General features: G+C 51.0%; 1 protein-coding gene across 1 annotated transcript in view; it reads right to left on the minus strand.

Annotated features, from left to right (window-relative positions):
• The window catches only part of MMP20 (matrix metallopeptidase 20), a 45,874-nt gene that overhangs the window by 18,810 nt on the left and 6,650 nt on the right, over window positions 1-20,414 (minus strand). Inside the window, exons 2-8 of the mRNA XM_002922012.2 lie at window positions 19,519-19,766; window positions 16,262-16,410; window positions 14,514-14,639; window positions 13,561-13,722; window positions 11,212-11,353; window positions 1,224-1,360; window positions 163-319 (exon numbers count right to left, since the gene is read on the minus strand). Coding sequence (XP_002922058.2) covers window positions 163-319; window positions 1,224-1,360; window positions 11,212-11,353; window positions 13,561-13,722; window positions 14,514-14,639; window positions 16,262-16,410; window positions 19,519-19,766 — 1,121 coding nt within the window. The remainder of the gene's footprint in view (window positions 1-162; window positions 320-1,223; window positions 1,361-11,211; window positions 11,354-13,560; window positions 13,723-14,513; window positions 14,640-16,261; window positions 16,411-19,518; window positions 19,767-20,414) is intronic.

Raw genomic sequence — 20,414 nt, forward strand, 5'->3', positions numbered from 1 at the left:
GGTTTCCTAACTTAGACACCATGTCAACCATGAGTAAATGGCACCCCAATGGCCAAGAGGAGTCAATGGGCCTCTTGCAAACTTGCTTTGCACTCTTTTCTGCAAAAGGATTTTTTCTTCCCATTGAATACATCTGGACAATCAAAAGGAGAAAAGCCATACCTGTAGTAGTCATCTCCCACAAAGAAAAGGGTCTTCTGCACATCCTTGAGATAGACGGCAGCATCTATTCGCTGGACATACCTTGGGAAGCCAAAGTCATAAATAGCTCGAGGAGGACCTTGCATTTGGAATCCTCTTGTTATCCAGTAGTGGGGGCCTGAAAACAGAAATCAGAGTTTACAAAAACTCTGTACCACTCGGCGGTGGACTTCACTCATGAGGATTTCTAGTCAGGATCCCAAGTGGGAGTAGTTTATGGGAGAGTTGCCATGGCTATAACCCAATATATAAGCTTTTATACAATGAAAACTCTGGAGGCAAACATCTCCAGTGATGCCTTAGGAAAGCAATAATTTTGACACAGCTGTGCCTTAAATTTCACACAGTAACTTTTTTCAAGATACTTTTCATGTGTATAACCTCATTTGAGTCTCATATGTGCGCATGGGAGAGAAGGGGCATGCGATACACAAATGCTGTGATGTGCAAGCTAGGGCTAGCCTTGGACCTTCATCCCTCAGCTTCAAGAAAAATACGGTAAAACGGACAGGTACCACCTCTTGGACAGCGCCCATTGGCCAGCCACTGTCCCGTCTTTGAGGTCGCTCAGAGCAGTTAGACAATTCCCCAGTCACTCTAATGGAAAAGGGCTGGAGCCAGAGGCTGACACCGCGCCCGCCTCCCAGAGTCGCGGGTGTCCTTCCACTCCCGCTGCCGGGGAGCATTGTTCTCCTCACATGGGGTTCCGTGTTGGCTTTTGTGACTAGAGCCTCTCGGTAGGGTACGCCATGCCACCCTGAGGGCGGGGACCGGGCCTGTAGCCCTGGGTGCTGTCACCGAGCGCGGTGTCCCTCTAGAGCAAGCGCTGGCTCTGAGAACACTGAGAGTCGTGGCCCTCCCTGCCGTTGTCCCGGTACAGCGGAGCGGCGTTCCATGCCGACCTGAGGAGGAGCGCCCGGAGCGCGCGCCAGGGTCCCCGACCCAGCGCTGCCAGTGCTAGACATTGCCAGCACGCGGGGCGCCGCACCTGCCGTCCTGCCCCCCGCGGATCCGTAGGGTACCTTTGAAGAAGTAAGCGGTGCCCCTGTCGGCCACTTCGTAAGCCGCGTCCACGTTGGACATAAGCTGGGGGAAGGAGCTGGTAATGGTGCTGGGTCGGATCCCCGCCATCACGTGAACCTGCCGACGCCAGAAAATCCTGTGGGACAATGCACAAGAGCGAGGGTTGGTTTAGACCCTGTGCGGGACGGGGGATGACGTGTTCTGCAAGCCACACTTCAGGGGCCGTTTCTCAATGCCTCCTGCCCTTGCCTCGTGTTTAAGGGGAGCTAAGTGTTTGACCTTAGTAAATAGTTCTTTTCCCTTTTTGTTCTTTGCGCCTCCCTGCAATCCCCTTTCCTTCACTTACATAAGGACGTTCAAAACACGGAAGGATCCAGCAAGGAGTAACAGCTGTGTTTCACACATTTAAGCTGTGCACCTTCCAGTTCCAGGATCCCTTGATATAAATGTCCTCTTCCCAGTCTGATCTTTCAAAAACTAAATTCTCACAAAGATAACATACCATCCTGGGATGTTATGAATGTAACAATTGCACCAAACTTTTGTGGTTGGGAATTATTCCCAACGAAGCTAGCAAGAACATTAACAGTTATCAGTTATATCGAAAGTTATCTCTTGAAAACTTATCTATTGAAAGTGTTTACATCCTTGAAATGGATGGCTAGTTAACAGAAAATCTGGTACACACAGATTAACTCAAGTTTTAGCAACTCATCCCTCCACTCATCCAAAATTATTTCCATAAAACAGTGGCAGTATCATAAGGGCATTGGGGTGAAATAGTCAATGTAAATGGGGTCCATTTTGAATTTTGGAAGTGAAAATCATTTTTATGAAATACGAGTTTACTTGACTCTGTAGAAAGTAGACTCTATACATTAAAATAATTTGTGGATAGGGAAACTATAATAAATTCTGACGTTTAATTTTCTGGGTAGTTACTGTAGGAACTCATCAATCTTACGTTGAGTTTTCCTGTTCAGTTAATCTAGCAAATATTTATGGAGTGCCTGTCAGCAGGGACTGTGGTAGATGAGACACTGAATGAGACCCAGTCCTGCCTCCGGGAGCTTAGAGCCCAGGAGTGCAGACAGGTGCGTGATTAGGCTGTTAGGATTATAATGAGACAGTTAGGACCAGTGCTACACAGTCAAGTTTAGGATGTGAGCACAGAGCATTCCCCGCAGGAGGGAAATTCCACTGTGTTCAGGGGTTTCGGGAAGGTGTCCCAGGTGGGGCTGTGTAAGCGGACGATGAATTTGAGAGAGACATGTCTTCGTGTCCTCTGCGGCATCATGACCACCATGCTTTAGGAGATGTAGGCTTGAGTTCTAACTCTGACCGGCACCTCCAAGCTCAGTCTTAATCATCTCTTAGATGCAAATAATAATACCTGCCCTGTCTCAGGAGGTCATTCTGAGGATCCAAGGACAGAATGCATAGGAAAGTGATTAGAAACCATAAAGTGCCATAGAGCTAGGTACTGCCCACTCTAGAATGCTCTAGAATGTCTCTAGAGTGTCTGTATTAATGGATGAAACACCGAGGCTCAGGGAGGCTGGTGGGCCCAAAGGTCATGTGGCGGTTAGGGGCAGACAGAGCCGGCTTCGATGGCAGCTGTCTCAATAATCATTTCCACCTGATCCCATCCCCTTGTTCATTCCCTGCCTTGTCATCTCCGCTTTCCTGTGTTCATAGCTCAACCCCCGTCAGTCAGATCTAGGCTTTTCTGAAGGTGTGAGGGACCGCTTGCCCCTTCTCCTTCCTCTCCGCCACCACAACATGAACACCGGTTTGGGGAACCCCACAGGTCTGGGTAGCGAAAACAGATAAGCCCATTGTGTCCACAGCCTGTCATCTGATTTTTGATAACAATGCATTAATAGGGAACCTGATGAGAAATCCATAAGCAAGTGTTTTTCACTTAATTCAATACATGGTTCTGAGATGCTGACTCTTCCTGTCACTGCTCTGGATGCTGACCCAGGCACCGAGCTGCATTTCAGGGGCTGTGATGGTGGGGATGAGGAGGTGAGGAAGGCGCAGGCGAGGCTCTATCTGAATCACGTCTCTGATGAGGTACGGCGACTTCCAGCAGCTTTCATCTTGGGCACCCGAACGCGGGGAAATACTTGCTTTCATTTTTCATTTAAAAATCGAAAGGTGGCTCTAGGCAAATGTAAGCCCTATCTTTCACTGGAAGTTAGGGCATGGATGTCCCGCACCACTCAGGAGGAGAGCTGGTAAGATGCAGTGATTAAGAGCTCCTGCACACCAGAAGTGTACTTTTGGATCTTTTCACACATCGTAGAATCTAAAATTCCTTTCCAAATCAACCCTGATTTAAGACATGGCAGGAACTGTGAGGACTAAGGGGAAGTGGAGTGATCATTCTAAGCCAAGAGTGATTTCGTGCCCCCAGAGATGTTTGGCCATGTTTGCTGACAGTTGTGCTTGTCATCACCGGGAATGGTCAGTGCTGTTGGCCTCCATTGGGAGAAGCCAGCCAGGGAGGCCACTCAACGTGTTCCAGTGCCCGGGACAGCCCAACCCAACAAAGACTGGTCTGCCTCAGAATATCAGTAGTGCCAAAGTCAAGGAACCCTGGTTTAAGCAGTGTTATGACATATTAAAATGTATAAACTGTGCCCACAAGGTAGAAGAAAAAACTGTCCATCACTTACGGAAGGTAGCACAAATTCCAGAAGAAATTGTAATCATGAAAATTTTCAATACTAATGGTGGGTAATGAACATACCCAGAGCATTTACAAACTTGGCGCTGTAGATTACAAACATAAATGGGTTAAAATTGACCCAAAACCCCAAGTATAGCTCGTAACCTCCTAATACATCTGTAAATGGATTTAAAAGATAAGCAAAAAGAAAACCAATCTGTGAACTTATTGGAAGAGAGCAGCTGCAGGGTGTGTGGGAACGGGTCATGGAGATCCGTGAACACTTTATCGGAGGTCTGTCAGCTGATCTTTGATAAGGAGGGCGAAACAATGGTGCCTATTGATAGTAGGGATCTGCTGATTAGATGTTTAGCTGTGCTGTTTATCTCCGTGCTCCCAGGAGCCATCGCTGTTTCAGGCACACAGTCAGGGCTCAATAAATACTCGTTGGCTCAATGAATGGGTGCCAGGGAGTGAGAGGAACTCATAAGATTACTGATTTTCATATTCTCTGAAATTTTCATTCTCTTTTCTCAAAGAACAGCAGCTTATTCAAGTTTGAGATTAGTTCACTGGTAGCCTTCACCTGGGGCAGCTCATTATCCGTCTTCCTGTCCTCCAGCTTACGGGGCGCCCAGCACACCAGGGGACGCGACCCATGTTTGCCCAACTTCTGTTCTTCCTGTGTTGTCCCCAACAATCTTCACCCCCACCTGTGTAAGGAGCCCGTCACCCCTCGTTGGTGGACCGTCGGGGGGTTCGGCAGGAGCCGAGGGGGGGACCTTCACGGTTCATGGTCTTCAACCCTTTACCCTCCTGGACTCTGTTCTCGCTCATGCTGCTCCCTAGTTTCAGGGGGAGGAGGGATCTCTCTTCTTGCCGCTCATCTCTTGCTAGGAGCTCGAAGCCTGGTGTTATCATTGGATGTGTGACTTGCGTGAGTCACTCAATTTTTGAGACTTGGTTTCCTTATGTCAAATAAAAGTGGGAATACTAATAATGTGTGTGCTAATACTTTGAAGGAGGAATTCAGACAATGCATCTGAAAATGTTTATAAGCTCTCGAGAACTCTTACAATAATTTGTAGATACTGCAGAAAGACATGTTTTCGTTCTACAGATGTATTGATCGGTGATCGGTAAAACTTAGAGTTTACCAACAGCACTAAGTTTCTTTCCAAATTTGCCTCACTGACATAAAAGTTTTGTCACTGGAAACTGTGAAGTACAAACACTCACATTCTTGGCTGACACGCACTCATTCTGGGGGTTCACTAACCAGGGCTGCTTAGGTCAGAAGGCTTTGGAGGCCAAGAAATCAAACACATGTCGCTCATCTCATTGAGCCCCAGAGAAACACAGCTTGTAGAATTAAAAACCCAAACGTAAGTGGTGCTTAAAAATAGAGCTGCACCTCGTGTTTCTCCCACTGGAGGATCCCGTGGACGCCCATGTGAAGAAGCCATAACCTGTGAAGGGCCCCAAACCTAGCCAGGAGGAAGGAGCTCAGAGGAGAGCAAACGAATCAAGGATCGTAACATACCCTCTGCCTCCTTTTCTGAATTCTTAATATATAACCCAGACTCAGTCTAAGTAAATACACTGCCACTTGTTGACTTTTCATGATGCAATCTTACAACCAGAGGAGACACGTCCCCAGGAGACCGAAGGAGGACTATGTCCCCCTCAGTTGTGTGTGCTTTGCTCAATCCTGTGGACCCTCCAAATGCCAGATTCCGGAAGTCCTGTCCAGGAGTAGGATTGACTGATGTACTGTTCCTCCTTTCCCCGGTGCCTTGCACTTCTGTTTCTCCACTGCTCCTAGTCCTGTCTCCCAACATGTCCAGGTAGCTTCCAGTTTTGGAAACTCCTCCTCAGACCCTGCTGCCCGTTCCAGCTATGATCTTAACGAACCTCTCTTTGTCACTAACACGGCTCTCAGGTGAATGGTCTGTATCACCATTTCCACTCACTCCCTGGACCTGGACTCCCTCCTTATGACTCCTCTGAAATGACACACGTAAATCGTCCTGGTCACTCTGTCCCTGTTCTTCAGTCCTCAGTCTGATGGTCCCTTTCCAGATTGATCACTTTGAAGATTTATTTATTCGAGAGAGAGACAGAAAGAGAGAGTGTGCATGAGCAGGGGGAGGGGCAGAAAGAGAGGAGAACCTCAAACAGCCTCCACACACAGCCTGGAGCCCGACACGGGGCTCAATCCCACGACCCTGAGATCACAACCTGAGCCGAAGTCAAGAGTTGGATGCCCAACTGATGGAGCCAGCCCTGCGCCCTGCACTATTGATCCTTTTGGGAAATCTCCATTAAGGGATTCTGTCTCCAATGCCAAGTGGGTTAAAATTCCAGCTGGGGAAAATAATGCTGGATTAAACGAGTATCTGGAACACGCACAACACACAGCATGTTGTAAGCGATTGTGAAAAGTCAGTTATTATTATGAGAGTCTGTTTACAGATCTTTACCTGCCTCCTCCACGTGGGAGGTTCTAAAATCCATGAGCCTCCAGCTGTGGGCGCCCCTGAGCCCCGGCCCACTGCTACAGAACCTGCTAGAATCGTCACTGCCTTGAACGCGGCACGTCTAACACTGAGTTTCTGTGTCCAGCAAGTCTCCTTGACTTCCCGTCTGCTGCCTTTGACTCTTCCTTTGCACCATCTCCTGCACTAAAGATGGCGACTCCTCAGGACCCTCTTCATCCTTGTCTTCCTTTCCGACTGCATAGCCTTAAAAATGCTTTCCTTCGCTGATCGAAGATACGCAACATCTTCCAAAACATGACCGTTAGCGACTGACAGATACTTTGAGAAGAGAACAGAATGTGGACCAGCCTATCCAACATGTTCGAGACACATAGATGGTCTAAGAATGTTCTTCTCCCTGTGGCTGTTTATCTGACTGGCAGGAGAGGGCCTGGAGCACAGGACCCACTGCCCCGCACTTTCCCCACAAACTCAAACACATACCAGTCAGAGGCTTGAGTTCTTCGAGTTGAACTGCAGTGCTTGTCTTAGGCGGCCCAGTTCTGCATGAGTGACAGGATCGCTCTGGATCAGGACCTGGAGACCCGGCGGGCAGGCAGGAGCGTCTGCTGGGCTGAGACACAGACAGGGCGCACCTTTCTTCTCTCCAACATGAACGATTTGAACACAGTCGGCTTTACGCTTACTCCATGTGCAAAATGCTATTATACTTCTGAGGTCTACTGCTGATTGTTATATTCTTGATTTTATGGGCATAATTCAACTGGGTAAAACCCACGATCATCTGAGAGGGGCAACTACAGTTTGGAGTGGCTGTCGTTCCACCCACTTGCTTCGCGTCTTCCCTGACAGCCTGAGGACCGTGGGACAGCCATACTCTCCCACCGCCTACTGGAAAGAACCGATGTACGTGCATCAAACGTACAGATACAGGTCCGTGTAAAGGGTAGGTATTTGCAACTTTCACCGTAGTGTAGTCGATGCCCATTTGTCTTCAAACACAACGCTGGATTGTGCCCGTGTACCTTTACACGTGGCGGACAGCAGGATGCAGTCTCCCGGTGACCGGGAAGGGCGCTGTACCCTGTCCTGCTTTGGAAACACCCCGTGTGGAGATGACGCCCACACGTGGGAATGTCTCCTCAACAGGTTATTGTTGGTGACGGGGAACTCCAGGCGGGACCTGAGGTCTCCCCGCTGTCTGCGGTTTGCCTTGTCGCTGCGGGTTGAAAGAACTCTTTGTTCTTTGCCCAGGCTTCACCAGCACTCTGGGACTTTTTGGTGTTGGCTAGTAGGGATCAGAGCTACGGAGCATGGGATTCTTGCTGCAATGGCAGCTTGGGAGGCAGGAGAGTGGGGGGCCAGGGCTCCAGAGGGTCTTAGTGTGGCTGTGGGTCCCAGCTCCAGCCCTCCCTAGCTCCGTGTTCTGGTGGAAAGGGAGCAGTAATTCCTGCCTCACGGGGCCCTTGTGAGGGTGTGATAACCCAGTGCTTATCACAGTGAGTCCGGCTCCCAGGGAAGTCGCTGTGACATCAGAGCACCTCAGTCCAAAGAGGAAGAGGGGCTCGTGGGCCCGTGGGGGGCGGGCGGCGGAGCCGGGCTATCTAATGTAAAGGCATGAGATCTCCAACAAATCTGCATACTTGGCCTTAATCACGACCTCATTCCACTAATTGTACTTTGTCTAGCTGCAACTGGTAAACTGGTCCAATTTGGCTTTCACCCATGACCTCCCTCCACCACCGAAGACCCAATGCCAGTCTCAGTTTACTTCATTTGAGTAAATAGTTGTAGCAGGTGTCTTTTTATTAATTCCCTTCTACCCAGTGACAAGAAATAATATAACTAGTCAAACATTAACACTCTGTCTAGCTGGTCTACCACGCTGTTTGTAGCACCTGTGCTCTCACCCAAAATGACATGGAAAGATTGTTGCCTTCTTTACTTCAAGCCGGTTAGGCCTAACAATGGTGACTCCTGATATTACCCACATACCCAGTATTCCTTCACTTCTGCACACAGGCATGATTTAAATCCATATTATTTATATGCTGTGGGTCTGTTATTGATCACTTAAATGATGAACAAGACATCCAAAAAACATGTGGCTTGAAGCTTGACCCTTTCCCACAACCTCATTATTGGAAGAGTAGCATCACAGGTAGGCCGCTCCCTACAGACTTCTGCTCCACAGCCTTAATTATCAAAATGCTAATAGATCTGTGATATTGTGATTTATAGTAGGAAATGCATATTTGGTCTTCCTCCTGGTTTCTGGCACCGAGCCACTAAAACCTTCCGAATTGAGCCACTAAAACCTTCCGAATTTCCAGTGATGAGAGTGATAAAGGTGTCTTTTGTTACATCAACAAGGTGACTTACGGAAAGCACCTCCAGACGGGGGCAGTTACTGGAGGGTGCAACCAGATAATGGGAGGGTTGGAACTTTCAGTCCCAACACCCACCTCACCCCCTTCAGGCAGGAGAGAGGGGATGGAGGTTGGATCAGTCACCAATGGCCAATGATCTAATCAGTCATGCCTCTGTGATGAAGCCTCCATAAAAACCCCAAAGGAGGGGGTTTTGGGAATTTTCTGGGTTGGTGAACACATGCAGATGTGCCGATGGGGGGGTTGCACCCGGGGAGGGCATGGAAGCCTTGCTCCCTTCCCCCATCCACTGCTCCGGGCATCTCTGCCTCTGACGGTTCCTGAGTTACACCCTTTGATAATAAACTGTTCATCTAGTGACTGAACGGGTTTCCTGAGATCTGTAAGCTGCTCTAGTAAACCAGTCAAACCTAAGGAAGGGCTCCTGGGAAACCCGTCAGTCAGAATTGGCATCTGAAGTGGAGGGCAGTCTTGTAGGACGGAGCCCTTAACCTGTGGGGTTGGCGGACGTTACCTCCGGGTAGATGGCATCAGAATTGAGTTAAACTGTAGGGCACTCAGCTGGAGTCTGAGAATTGCTTGGTGGTGGGAGAACCCCCCACATCAGAACTGGGGAGCAGAACTGTCCTGTCCCGTGAGCACCGAGCCCTGTGAAACCTGAGGCTTCCCAGTGGCTGTCTGTGACCCCACAATCACTTTCTCCCAGTGCTGGGACAACCCTGCTGGTTCACACTAATTCTAATCAGTGAAAATAATGGTCTCTAATCCACTCTAGTAAGTGCCTTTTAATTGGGAGAATTTTTGATGGATTTTTATTTCCCACAACATGACCCCAACAAGTATTCCTCACGTAATGATGCCTAACCTAAAATGAACAGTGTGCCTTCATGGTCTCCACTTTCATTCCAGCTCTTGAACGTAAACTTAGAACACAAAACATAAAATTTAGTTCTCCTTCACCCCTCTATGAATTTTCCAAACTCCTTGGGTTTTTTCCAATGATTACTCACCACCTCTCACCATTCATCAGTCTTTCAGCCAACAAAAAGCTAACATCGTCGTTAGTAGACGTACTTCAACTAGAAAACCTGTCACCAAAAACCATTTCCTGTCTTCTAATGAAAACTTCCACATTAATTTCAAACCCAAAAAGCTTAATCAAATTGTAATTCTTCTCTTTCCTTATGACACTAATCTTAAATTTACTTCTATTTAAGCTCCCTGAGTGATGCCCACGACAATAAAAATACTAATAAAGATCAACCAGTCCTCCTGCGGATCACTCACACAGCTGTAAACACAGCTCTTCCTGCAGCACCGACCCGGACGGCCCCAGCATCTCCCGCATCATGGGTTACTCAATCTCTTACGCCATTCAATTTATCTTAAAAGTTATTTTATTTAATTAAAAAATTTTTTTAGAGGTAGAGAGTGCACATGTGTGAGAGAGTGAGTGAGCATGAGCGGGGGAAGGGGCAGAAGGAGAGGGAGAGAGAATCTCAAGCAGACCCCCCGCTGAGTGCAGCGCCTGACGTGGGCTCAATCCCATGACCCTGAGATCATGACCTGAGCCAAAACCAAGAGTCAGACGCTTAACCAATTGCACCACCCAGGCGCCTCCTCCTAATCCATTACATTTAAATACCAGCACCACCTCACCATCCTTTACAAGTCACAGAACTACGAAAACTTCTATTAATCAGTCCAAAAGAAACATTCGAAAACTATGGCATTAGATCCTCAAAGCTCAGGGTGTTCTTCAGAGCCGTAGCTGTCGAAGGGCCAAGACCCATCAGTATCCCTCCGTTGCCTGGGCTGTCTGACAGCTTGCTGACAGTTGAAAAGTCAAGGGACCTTGAGAAAGAGGGGTTTCAGCAGAGCGATGGCTTTGGAATGAGCTACCCATCTACCCATCCCTCTGATTGTCCATCCATCCATCCATCCATCCATCCATCCATCCATCCATCCACCCACCTGTCTGTCCATCTGTCTAGCTACCCAGCCCCTATTACCGAATATTTATGGAGCACATACTGTGTCTCTCACTAGGGATACAGTGATGGACAGAACAGACAGCAGGTAAATCTGGGCTGATGTAACTCAGCCACTCAGTGCAACTCTTACTTCAGGACAGCACCTTGTTCCCTTGGAGCTTCTCTCTGCATCTGTAAATTCTCCCTCGCAGCAAAAACGTTAGAAGAAGTGCCTCACGTGTCTGGAAAACACGGCGCCCAGGGACACGCGCACGGTAGCTGCCCCACAGATGGTGCTTTTGGCTGTTCTGTGTCTCCCCAGAGACCCGAGCCTCCCACCCTGTGCCACGCAGGATGGCAGCTCCGCCGGGCCCTGGCGTGTGGCAGCAGCAGGGACCCAGGAGGGCCGTGCGGAGCAGGGAGTTGGTGCCGCCTGCGAGGCTTACCGGTCCCGGAAGAGCAGGAGCTCCTTTCCCAGCATCGTCACAGCATCGAAGGAGAAGCTGGAGTCACAGAGGTCGGGGTTGGACGGGTTCTGAGGGGGTGCGTGCGGCACGGTGGGCTTTCCCAGCAACGGTTTCCGGGGTCCTAGGAGTCAAAGTGACTTGGTCAAAATGGCACTGGGAATCTAGTGGGTGCCCCTTCCGCTCCAGAGACCCATTGGCCTGAATGGCAGGTGATAAGGCGCGTGGCTGTCTGTGGCAGGCGGACCCGTGTTTGAACCCCAGCTTTGTTAGTCATGGAATTGCACGATAACCGGGCACATCTGTGAGCCTCTCCACTCCCCCGTTTCTTCATCAGCGACCGGGGGCGGGGGGGGCGAGGACAGCACCTGCCTCGGCGGCCTTTGTGCCCAAGCGTGTCTGTGAAGCGTTTGAGACAGCGCGTGGCACACGGTAACCGTTATAACAATGGTATCCGTTATCTTGTCACATGTAACTCCTCTGATAGCTGCGGGGCTCCAAATCAGAGATGTTTTTTTAAAGTTGCCACTTTTATTTATTTTATTATTTCTTGGTAATTAAATTCTTTGTTCTCAATAAGGTAACTTCCCTGCGTATTTTCGTATCATTTTCATCTACTTCTGGGCCTCCTGCATGATAAGCCTTCTACCAGGCACCCGGGAATCACTGAGTACTTGTGGGAAGGAGTCCCCTGGAGGTGCGTGGCACCTTGTGCTGTGTCCTTCTGTAGGGCAGGGGCCTGCTCCCCGGGGAGAGCTGTGGGGGGTGTTCATCCCACTCCGTGCTCCTGGGGACCATCTGCCATCGACAGGACGTGCGCTGGGGCTGCCTGAGCCGTGGGCGCTGGCAGGTCCCTGCCCTTGAGCAAGTCCCCGTGGTGCCCAGAGGGAGTGAGGGACAGGGAGAACCCGCAGGAGAGAGGGATGGGTAAGCTCTGGGGTGGCGTAGGGTCGGCAATCGGGTGAGGCTTTGGAAAAAGATCAGAACCTGGAAGGTTGCCACGTCAGAAACGTGCTGCTGGTCTCTGAACACTTACTATGTGCCAAGCCTCCTGCTAAGGGTCAGAGGTGGCGGGGTGGCCGGGGGTGGGTGACGTCAGACCATGCCTGTGCCTTTTGTTCACCTGTGCAGAAATGGCCATGTCCAAACAGACGCTTCCGCCCCTGGCCCCGTGACCGTGGCCATCAGCATGGCAGTGACCTTCCAGTACAGAAGGACCTGTAACGGACAGGCAGGCACTGGGGCTCGGTCCTTCTCAGTGGCGCATGGGAATAGCTTCCCCTTGGACCCTGGTCACTTGGGGTGCTGGAGCCAAGTTTGTACAATGGAGACGTTCACAGCCTTTGTCTCCGTCACTCAGAGGAGGAACAGAGGTGGCACGGACCCTGTCTCTGAGGTGGGTAGAGCTGGCTGAATGCTTCCAGGGATGAGATTTGTCTCCCATGCCCCCAGTGCAGTCTTTGGAAGAGTGTGGTCATCTCTAGGCCAGTTGGCCAACGCCCCCAAGGAAGGCGGGGCATCCGGGGTCTCCAGGCCCTTTTCTCGGCTGGGAGGATGCCGAGAGCCTGCGACGAGCGGAGGCAGATTAACCAGCCTCTGAGGCTAAGGGGACGTCTGTTTCCTAGAGTGTCTGCCTCTGACCCCTGAAAGCAGAAGTGTCAAGGTCTAAGAGCGCTCCAGGTTCCCTCTCAGGACTTTGGGGGCCTGTCTTTCTGGTGAGGAAGGCGGGACATAGAGCTTCTAATAATTCTTCAATACCTTTGAAAGAATGCTAACTCCTGAGATAATTTTGATGATCTTGGGATGCTTACTGTCTTTGAGCCTCAACTTTCTCAGCCGCCCAGGGAGGGAAACACTGAACACGTAACAGGCTGGTCGTGAGGCTGGGTGAGGTGGTGACTCACACGAGGTCTGTCTATGCAGCTAGCAGTGAAGATATTAACATTACCCTTGCTGTTTTTAGGAACATAAGGTCAATTATCTGCATATGGGTAAGAACCGTATGTAGGAACTACAAAATACACCCATCTGCTCCTGCTACCGAAATTCTGACCCACACTCAACAAAACACAAAACCCACCCAAACCCAGACAAATGATTGCGTTTTCTCTGGCTCTGGAGGGACCAATGTGCTCTGGAGGAAAGATGTACAACTGAATCGTGCGTCTTAGGACAGCAAGACGCCTTCATATCTGGTGAATAAGCTCTTCATAAAAGGGCACAGGTGGGCTACTGTCCCCAGCTTGACCTTTACCTGTGCAGTAACCCCTGGCAACGCATACTTTCTCTAAGTTGGAGACCGCGCCCGGAGGGTTTGGGGAGTGATTGTACCGTACAAGGCCTGGATCCCCTTCACGTCGTCCTTGGGCAGGTGGAATCCATAGGGATTCTGGTATTTATATGTTGGGTACATCAGTGCTGAGGGGTCTGTGGAATGGGCCAGGCCCAGCGCGTGGCCAAATTCGTGGGCAGCGACGGTGAATAAATTGAAACCTACACAATAGGAGACAGAAAGAGACAACATCGACATGGGGTTTTGTTTTCAATATTTTCTGTCTTTACAGGAGAATTTATGCCCCAATCATAGTAAACTCATGTTGCTCTCATAGCCAGACTCTCCAAAGGTTGGCAGGTCCTTCTGTGCTGAGCTTTGCTGACAGTACTCTGGCGCTCTCCCCCGTGGCTAGAAGGGGCTTTGAGTGGGGAAGGGTGGAAATGTCAATCTGTCCATTTGATCCCTGTCAGCAGTGCTCCATGGGTGGGTACAGAGGGGCCTAATTACAGCCAGCAGGGGCAGTGAGACCCAGGGTAGGCCGCAGAGGCTTCACCAGCTCCCGGCTACGACACGCTACCCCCTGTCGTCCACACACATTTCACAGGGAGGACTTCCAGATGACGGCATGACATCCTGGGACTTTAAAACCCAGGCCCCTCACACTTCTCAGGAGAGTACGGATACCCTCAGGTCATCTCTGAACAGAGCCTGTTTCCAAGTACAAATAAGGACGGTAAATTCTACGTAAAGAAAACGAGAGCCGTGGGGAGGGTCATGGCTGCTCCTCGGTGCCACAGGCACGAGGCAGAGCTCAGACAAGTCTACAGCACACTCGAGGGTGGTTCTTTTCCCTTATTGTGTTCCCTTTTGGATTTTTGGCTTACTTGTTTTTCCTAGCCAGCCTCCCTAGTTAAAGGGTGGCTTGGGACGTTGAACCTCAGGGTTTCATGGTGGAGGCCCAGAAGAAGGTACAATATTTTCCAGGTTATGGTGAATTGTGCATATATACCATTCATTCCCATAGTCCACTTCTCAGCATTGTCGAAATGGGTGTCGCCTCCCAGGCCTTCCCCAGGTGCAAATGCGTGGGCGAGAGTCCCTCGAGGCCCGTCAAACGGATAGGAATCCCCGTGATCTAAACAGGCAGGACAAACACCAACAGCAGTGAGTCCTTCTAGCAATTTCTGAGGCATGCTTCACATTACAGGGAATGGACCCCCACTTTCTTTTTTTAAATAGTGTTGACACACATCTCATACAAATACATTTACTTTCCAATATTCATTTTATAAGAAGTTCACACGTCAGCGAGGACTCGTCCATTGAAAAATTAAGAGGGATATTTGGCATTTCAAAGATAGTTAGCATTAAAAATAAAAAATGTTCTTTTGTGAGTGTTTTTGTTGCAATGTCTGTGTCTTACACAAGACATTCTTACAAAAGCGGGAAGCAACCCCTGCAGGCTGGAATGGGAATGTGTAGGCAGGCTGAGCGTTCACGGTCTGATTCAGCTAAGACAGCCGCGCTCTGGGCAGATGTGTGCTTCCTGTTCCTGCCGCTTGGTACAATGCAGGGAGGGGTCCAAAGGAGAAAGTGCCTCTGGTATTTCAATACGCTTTCCTGTACAAAGCTCCTGCACGCAATAAAGCTGTCTATCAGACCATAACTTCTAGGCCTTCCTGTTTTTGTTTTGCTTATATTGAGCTAACAGTTTATTGTAAACTTGATAAAAGAGGAGAAAGAACAAAATGAGGCTTGTTGTAAAAGCCGTGTTTCCCAGTGTCTCACAGGATCTGGTGTGCTGGGCACCAGGGTTCGGAGCAGTGTGGTTTCCTGGATGGTGGGCCCTGAGGCTTGGAGGGGAGAGGGTGCAAGCCGGGCAAGATCAGGAGAGAGGCAGATGCTAACGTCACGGCCTACAAAGCTGCCGTGAGCCACGGTGCCGTGTCACGGGGGTGGCCCTGTTTCCGGGGGGGAACAGAACCCACCACGGGCCAGGTCACAGCCAGAGCCGCCTCTGAAGGTTCACAGAGGACCTCCGTCACCTTCTCTCTCCTGGCTTCTGAGCGCGTATTTCCCAGGGCCTGGACCGAGACTTGAAGTAACAGCGACCCTTAGCAAGGGCGTCTGTGGGGGGAGGAGGCAGAGACGCTCGCCTACCTTGGCTACTTGGAAGCTGAGAAAAGCAAAGGAATGTTGTGGCCCTTCCTTTATGGGCTCCTTGGACAGGCGGCTCTGAAAAGGGCTCAGAGCTGGCCGCCATGCCCTGCGCCAAGGTAGGCCTCCACTCCTTACCAGAGTGAGGAGGGGTGCAGGGGTGGGCGAAGTGGGGAAGGCCTGGGGACTCCAGAAGGTGTGGACAAGACAGCAGCGCCTCTCTGCTGACCACTGCTGTGGGGGGGAACGTGGTCAGGGCCTCTGCGGCGTGGACCTCCCTCAGTGGGGATTCAGGGTGGGAGATTCTTGGTCAGTATGGAAGGGGGTGTGCGGCGGCCAGTGGGGAAGCTGAATGGGACACTCCGTCTCTGATGCGGCAGAGCGTGGAGTCCACTCTCCCGCCCCGTCCAGCACGGCGAGACGTGCTGAGAACTCGGCGTCGGGGCCAGACGCAGTCATGACCTTGCCATGCCCTTGGCCTCTGCCCCTCACACCGTGTGTGGGAGAGGATCACTGATCCCTCGCATTAAAGGTGTAGGAGGGAGGACGTTGGGACGTGTCTCCCGTGGACGGGGAGGAAACCAGGAAGAGCCACAGTACCTCCCGTTTCGAAGGAGATCATGATGTCCGCTTCCCCCGCGTTCACTCTGACGAAGCCCAGCGGGACGGCGCTGCTCCAGGCCTGCAAGGCCATCTCCACCGCCTTGTCCACCTCCGCGGGGGTCATGGAAGGCGTGTATTTGGATATCCTGCGGGCGCAGAGGGAACACGCTCCCCTCAGTGGGCGCTCCGAGGCCGCAAGGCAGCCGTCCGCCGAGGCGCTAGCAGCCCTCGGAAGGTTGGACGCGGCCCTGCCATGGAGGGGCTTCCCTCCCGAACGGGACGCTCGTGTTGCTTCGCTGTTCGCTGCGCTACCGCAGCGCGCGGGGCGACAGGGAAATCGCCGGCCGCTGAAGCGGTTTGGCTCTCACGGCTCTTCGGTTATCCCGAGTTTTAAAGAGGATAACCTGGTGTTATTTCCAAGTAGCAAGAGCCCATTTCCCCTCAAATGGTTTTAATGGAGAAGGGACCTCTTCTTCCCCAAAAGGGACTGAAAATTTTCAATGGTAAAAAGTAAAAACCCTGACTTTGGAGGTTTTGCACATTCTTATTCAAAGGCCTTGGGGATTTCCCTCAGTGGGGGGATGTTTGTGCTTAAACTAACGCCATCCAAAGAGGAAGGGCTAGCTTTCCTGAGGTCCTGGTGTGACACGGGCCTCTGAAGGCGGAACAGGGGAGAGCGTTGGGGATGAGCCATGGTGGAGAGGGTGGGTGGTTCCGTAGGCCGCACCGTCCCAGACTGCGGTGCTGGGGCTTCCTGACAAGAGGAGGGAGGGCGGGGGGGAGAGAGCTGCCCTGGGGACCTCGGCGGGACCTCAGCGGGACCTCAGGTGCAGCGGGCATCCTGGATGTGGAGCGAGAGCCAACCCGGGGAGCAGACACCTGACTGCTTTGTTTCTCCGCTGCCACCGTAGGTGTTTAGCAAACACTCGATACACGGACGAACTACTGAATAAAAGCTAGTGGTGTTTCAGGCCTTCTGGGTGGTGGTCCAGTTCTAGCACCTGCAAGGACTACCTGAGAAGCTGGGTAAAAAAACCACACAGGTGCGACCGGTAAACCCGCATTTCAGCAGGTATCCTGGGTTATGCTGATGGAGGTGGGCTGTCTCCACCAGGAACCACCCGGGGCAATCCTGGGGGCCCAAAGGGAAGGGGCTGGGTCACACAGGGGGTACGGCAAACACTGACCCTCTGTGGAGAGGGAAGGAGCACAGAGACGAGTCCATACCTGGAGACCCCTGAGACAAGAGGGGAACAGTAACACCCCGGGAGCACACACTCCGCTAGACACGGGCCCAGGCCTGTCCCGTCTTCACCACAGCCTTCAGAGGTAATGACACTGCATTTTATGATTAGTCAGGACTGGAGCCCAGTTCTGACTCCCCACATCTGCGCATAAGCTCCAAGCTGTATTCTCTCTCTGTCGTCAGTCCTCTGGGTTCTGTTAGAACAGGTTCCTCTGAGGCCCGCACCCGCCCAGCGTACGCGGACAGCCTCTAGTGAGTTCCGTGCTTGCTGGCTTGCTTTCTGGGGCGGGGGAGCTGCTGGGGGGGGTGGCGGGCTGCTGGGGAGGGGGTTCTGGGACATTCAGGGAAAACTGCCAAATAATACACTTCTCTGAGTGTCCAAGCAGCCCGATCGCGTCCCCTTGTCTCTGCGTAGTCACAGGCTGAAATTCTGTGATACGCTTTAAGAAAATGAAGGGAAAAGCTTCATGGACTGAGACACATTTGTCCTGTTCAACTCCCTAGGGGCGGTTCTTTCCCAAATGTTTTGGTTTTGGTGGCCTTGGCGGAAGCAGAGCGATAACTGTGTTCAGAGCGCCACCGCGTGGACTCCAGCTGGGGGCCGCCGACGCGCGGCCTCGAGGAGCAGGGGCCCCACCCGAGGTGCCGGTTAACAGCAGCTTCCGTGACCAAAATTTCTCGTTTGAGAGCTTTGCTGATTTCCATACTGTAAACGGTCTCACTGGCGATAGTTTCAAGCCAGCAACCCGCCAGCCCGTGCGAAGGGTCGGCAGCACGCTGCTCCCATCATGGGGTAAAAACGTGAACGGCCTCGTGAACAGACAGTAGTAACGTGTGGGACAGGGATCTGGAAGCAGCGTCTGATCACCTTTTATTTTTAATTCTATATGACACCCACAGTGTAATTAACTGTATTTATACAGTTTATTTAATTGCAGGTATGTAGAGCTTAATTTTTAATAATGGCTCTGTTTGGCAACCAGCTTGCAAGACTCTGGGGAGCCTAACAACTGGGTGCAAAATTCCCGACAGTCTGGAGACAGGCTTCTGTGAGCCGTGAGGAGCCAGCCCCGGCACAGCCCTGAGGGGACTGTTGGAACACCCAGCCTCGCCCGTCCCCAGGTATCTGCCAGATGTGCTCATCCTAAGAACAAAATCTGGCCCATGCCTGGCCTGGCTCTCCGCTGCCCTGGGTGGCACCTGCCCATGGGCCACCCCACTGCACGCCCCTATCTGCATGGACTCCTCTGGTACTGGGGAAACCCTTGCCGTCTGCCAGGCCCGGGGAAAAATGCAGGTGCAGGCCGCTCGTTTGCAAGGACATGTCTGTCCAGCAGGTGCAAGGCCTAGGCGTGGAGCAGGGTCCACCTGCCTCCAAGCCGACCTGCAGGTGGAGAGGACCCCCGGGAAGGAGGCCAGTTGGCCCAGCAGTGGGTCCTGAGCTCCCTCTAGGTGCCACCACAGTTCTCTGCTTAGACCCGCAGGCTCGCACCTGTCACTGGGATCTGTTTGCTTGTGTGTCTCCCGAAAAGGTCTGCGAGGGTCAGGGAATGGGATCGACTCACTTTTGTATCTCCAAAATCAAATGTCTATAGTAGGCATTAATAAATCATCAATAAACTATTTTTGAAATTAATAAAAAAATTACTTTCTTAATCAGTGAGTTTTCCTGTTTCCTTCTGATTGAGGAACTTGTTTTAAGAAAACTGGTTGGTACTGTCAGGTTATTAATCCTAAACTAGGTTATTTTTCTTTAAAGACAAGTGTGTTGTCTCTGATAAAATTGTTTGTGGTGCCAGAAGTGGCCAGCCATTAGGATGACCCTGAGGTCCTATTTTGGATCGAGTGCTCCAATGTCACTGTCCATAGCTTAGCCCTAAAAAGCCTTCCTTATGGTTGTGATGAGTCAGGACTCTCATACAGATCGGAAGGAAGATATTTTTTCTAAAAGAGAAGAAAAGGAGAGAGGGTGTTTCTCTCTGACTTTGGAAAGACTCCATCTCATTACCTGTATGTCAAAGTATTTTTTTTCCATTTGGGTTCACCTGGGAAGAGGCGATAGTTTGCCACGTCGGGAACTCCACAGCGAGGCCTCTTGATGACATCCATCGTGCGCCGGTCTAACTTCCCGGTGACGCGGAGGCCGAAGAAGGCTTGCAGCTCCTTGATCTTCTTGACCAGGGCTCTGCCTCCTGGCGCCCCCAGCTCGCCGACCTGGGGCCCTGCCTTCCTGGTGTAATACTTGTCAAGATAGGCCTGGAACGGAGAGGCAGGCTGACATGTCTGCGGCACGGTCTCTGGTAGAGACTCACGCTTGGGTTAGGAAAGGGACAATATTCTCGACAAGCTAAAAAGAGCATGGACCGCATATTTCCATCTTTGAAAAAAATTAGATACATTCGCCTAGATAAAGCTTGGACAGATAGATGCCACGTTATTAACAATGGTTAAGCTGGGTCGTGGGGATCGTACAGTTTCTTTTTTTACTCACTTGCATTTTATAGTTTTCCTATAAGGACTAGTTATTATAAGAGGAAAAAATAACGGAAGGAAATGAATGTGAACACTTTCCCCACAGAGCATTTATTTGTCATTGAAATCTTTACTCGGTTTTCAAAACTAAGACTATTCTATTTCCCAAGAAGGCAGTCACTGGTGCCATGTTTTCCTGGTACATCACGCGAGAGTGGTACGTTTTTAATGCTCGGAGGCCTTCTGTTAGCAACCTCTCATCATAGACGAAGGCAGGCAGCCCATCCATTTCCCTGCTGGTTTTCCATCGCTCAGTGAACAGAGCGTGGCCTTGAACCTGCCTTCCCAGGGCAGCCTTCCACGACTGGCCCTTTGTCCCCCGAGGCAAGTAAAATTACCGATAGATTATAAGCTGTTCATGTGCACGTTAAG

The sequence above is a fragment of the Ailuropoda melanoleuca genome, chromosome 8 (assembly GCF_002007445.2).
Source record: "Ailuropoda melanoleuca isolate Jingjing chromosome 8, ASM200744v2, whole genome shotgun sequence".
Classification (NCBI taxonomy): domain Eukaryota; kingdom Metazoa; phylum Chordata; class Mammalia; order Carnivora; family Ursidae; genus Ailuropoda; species Ailuropoda melanoleuca.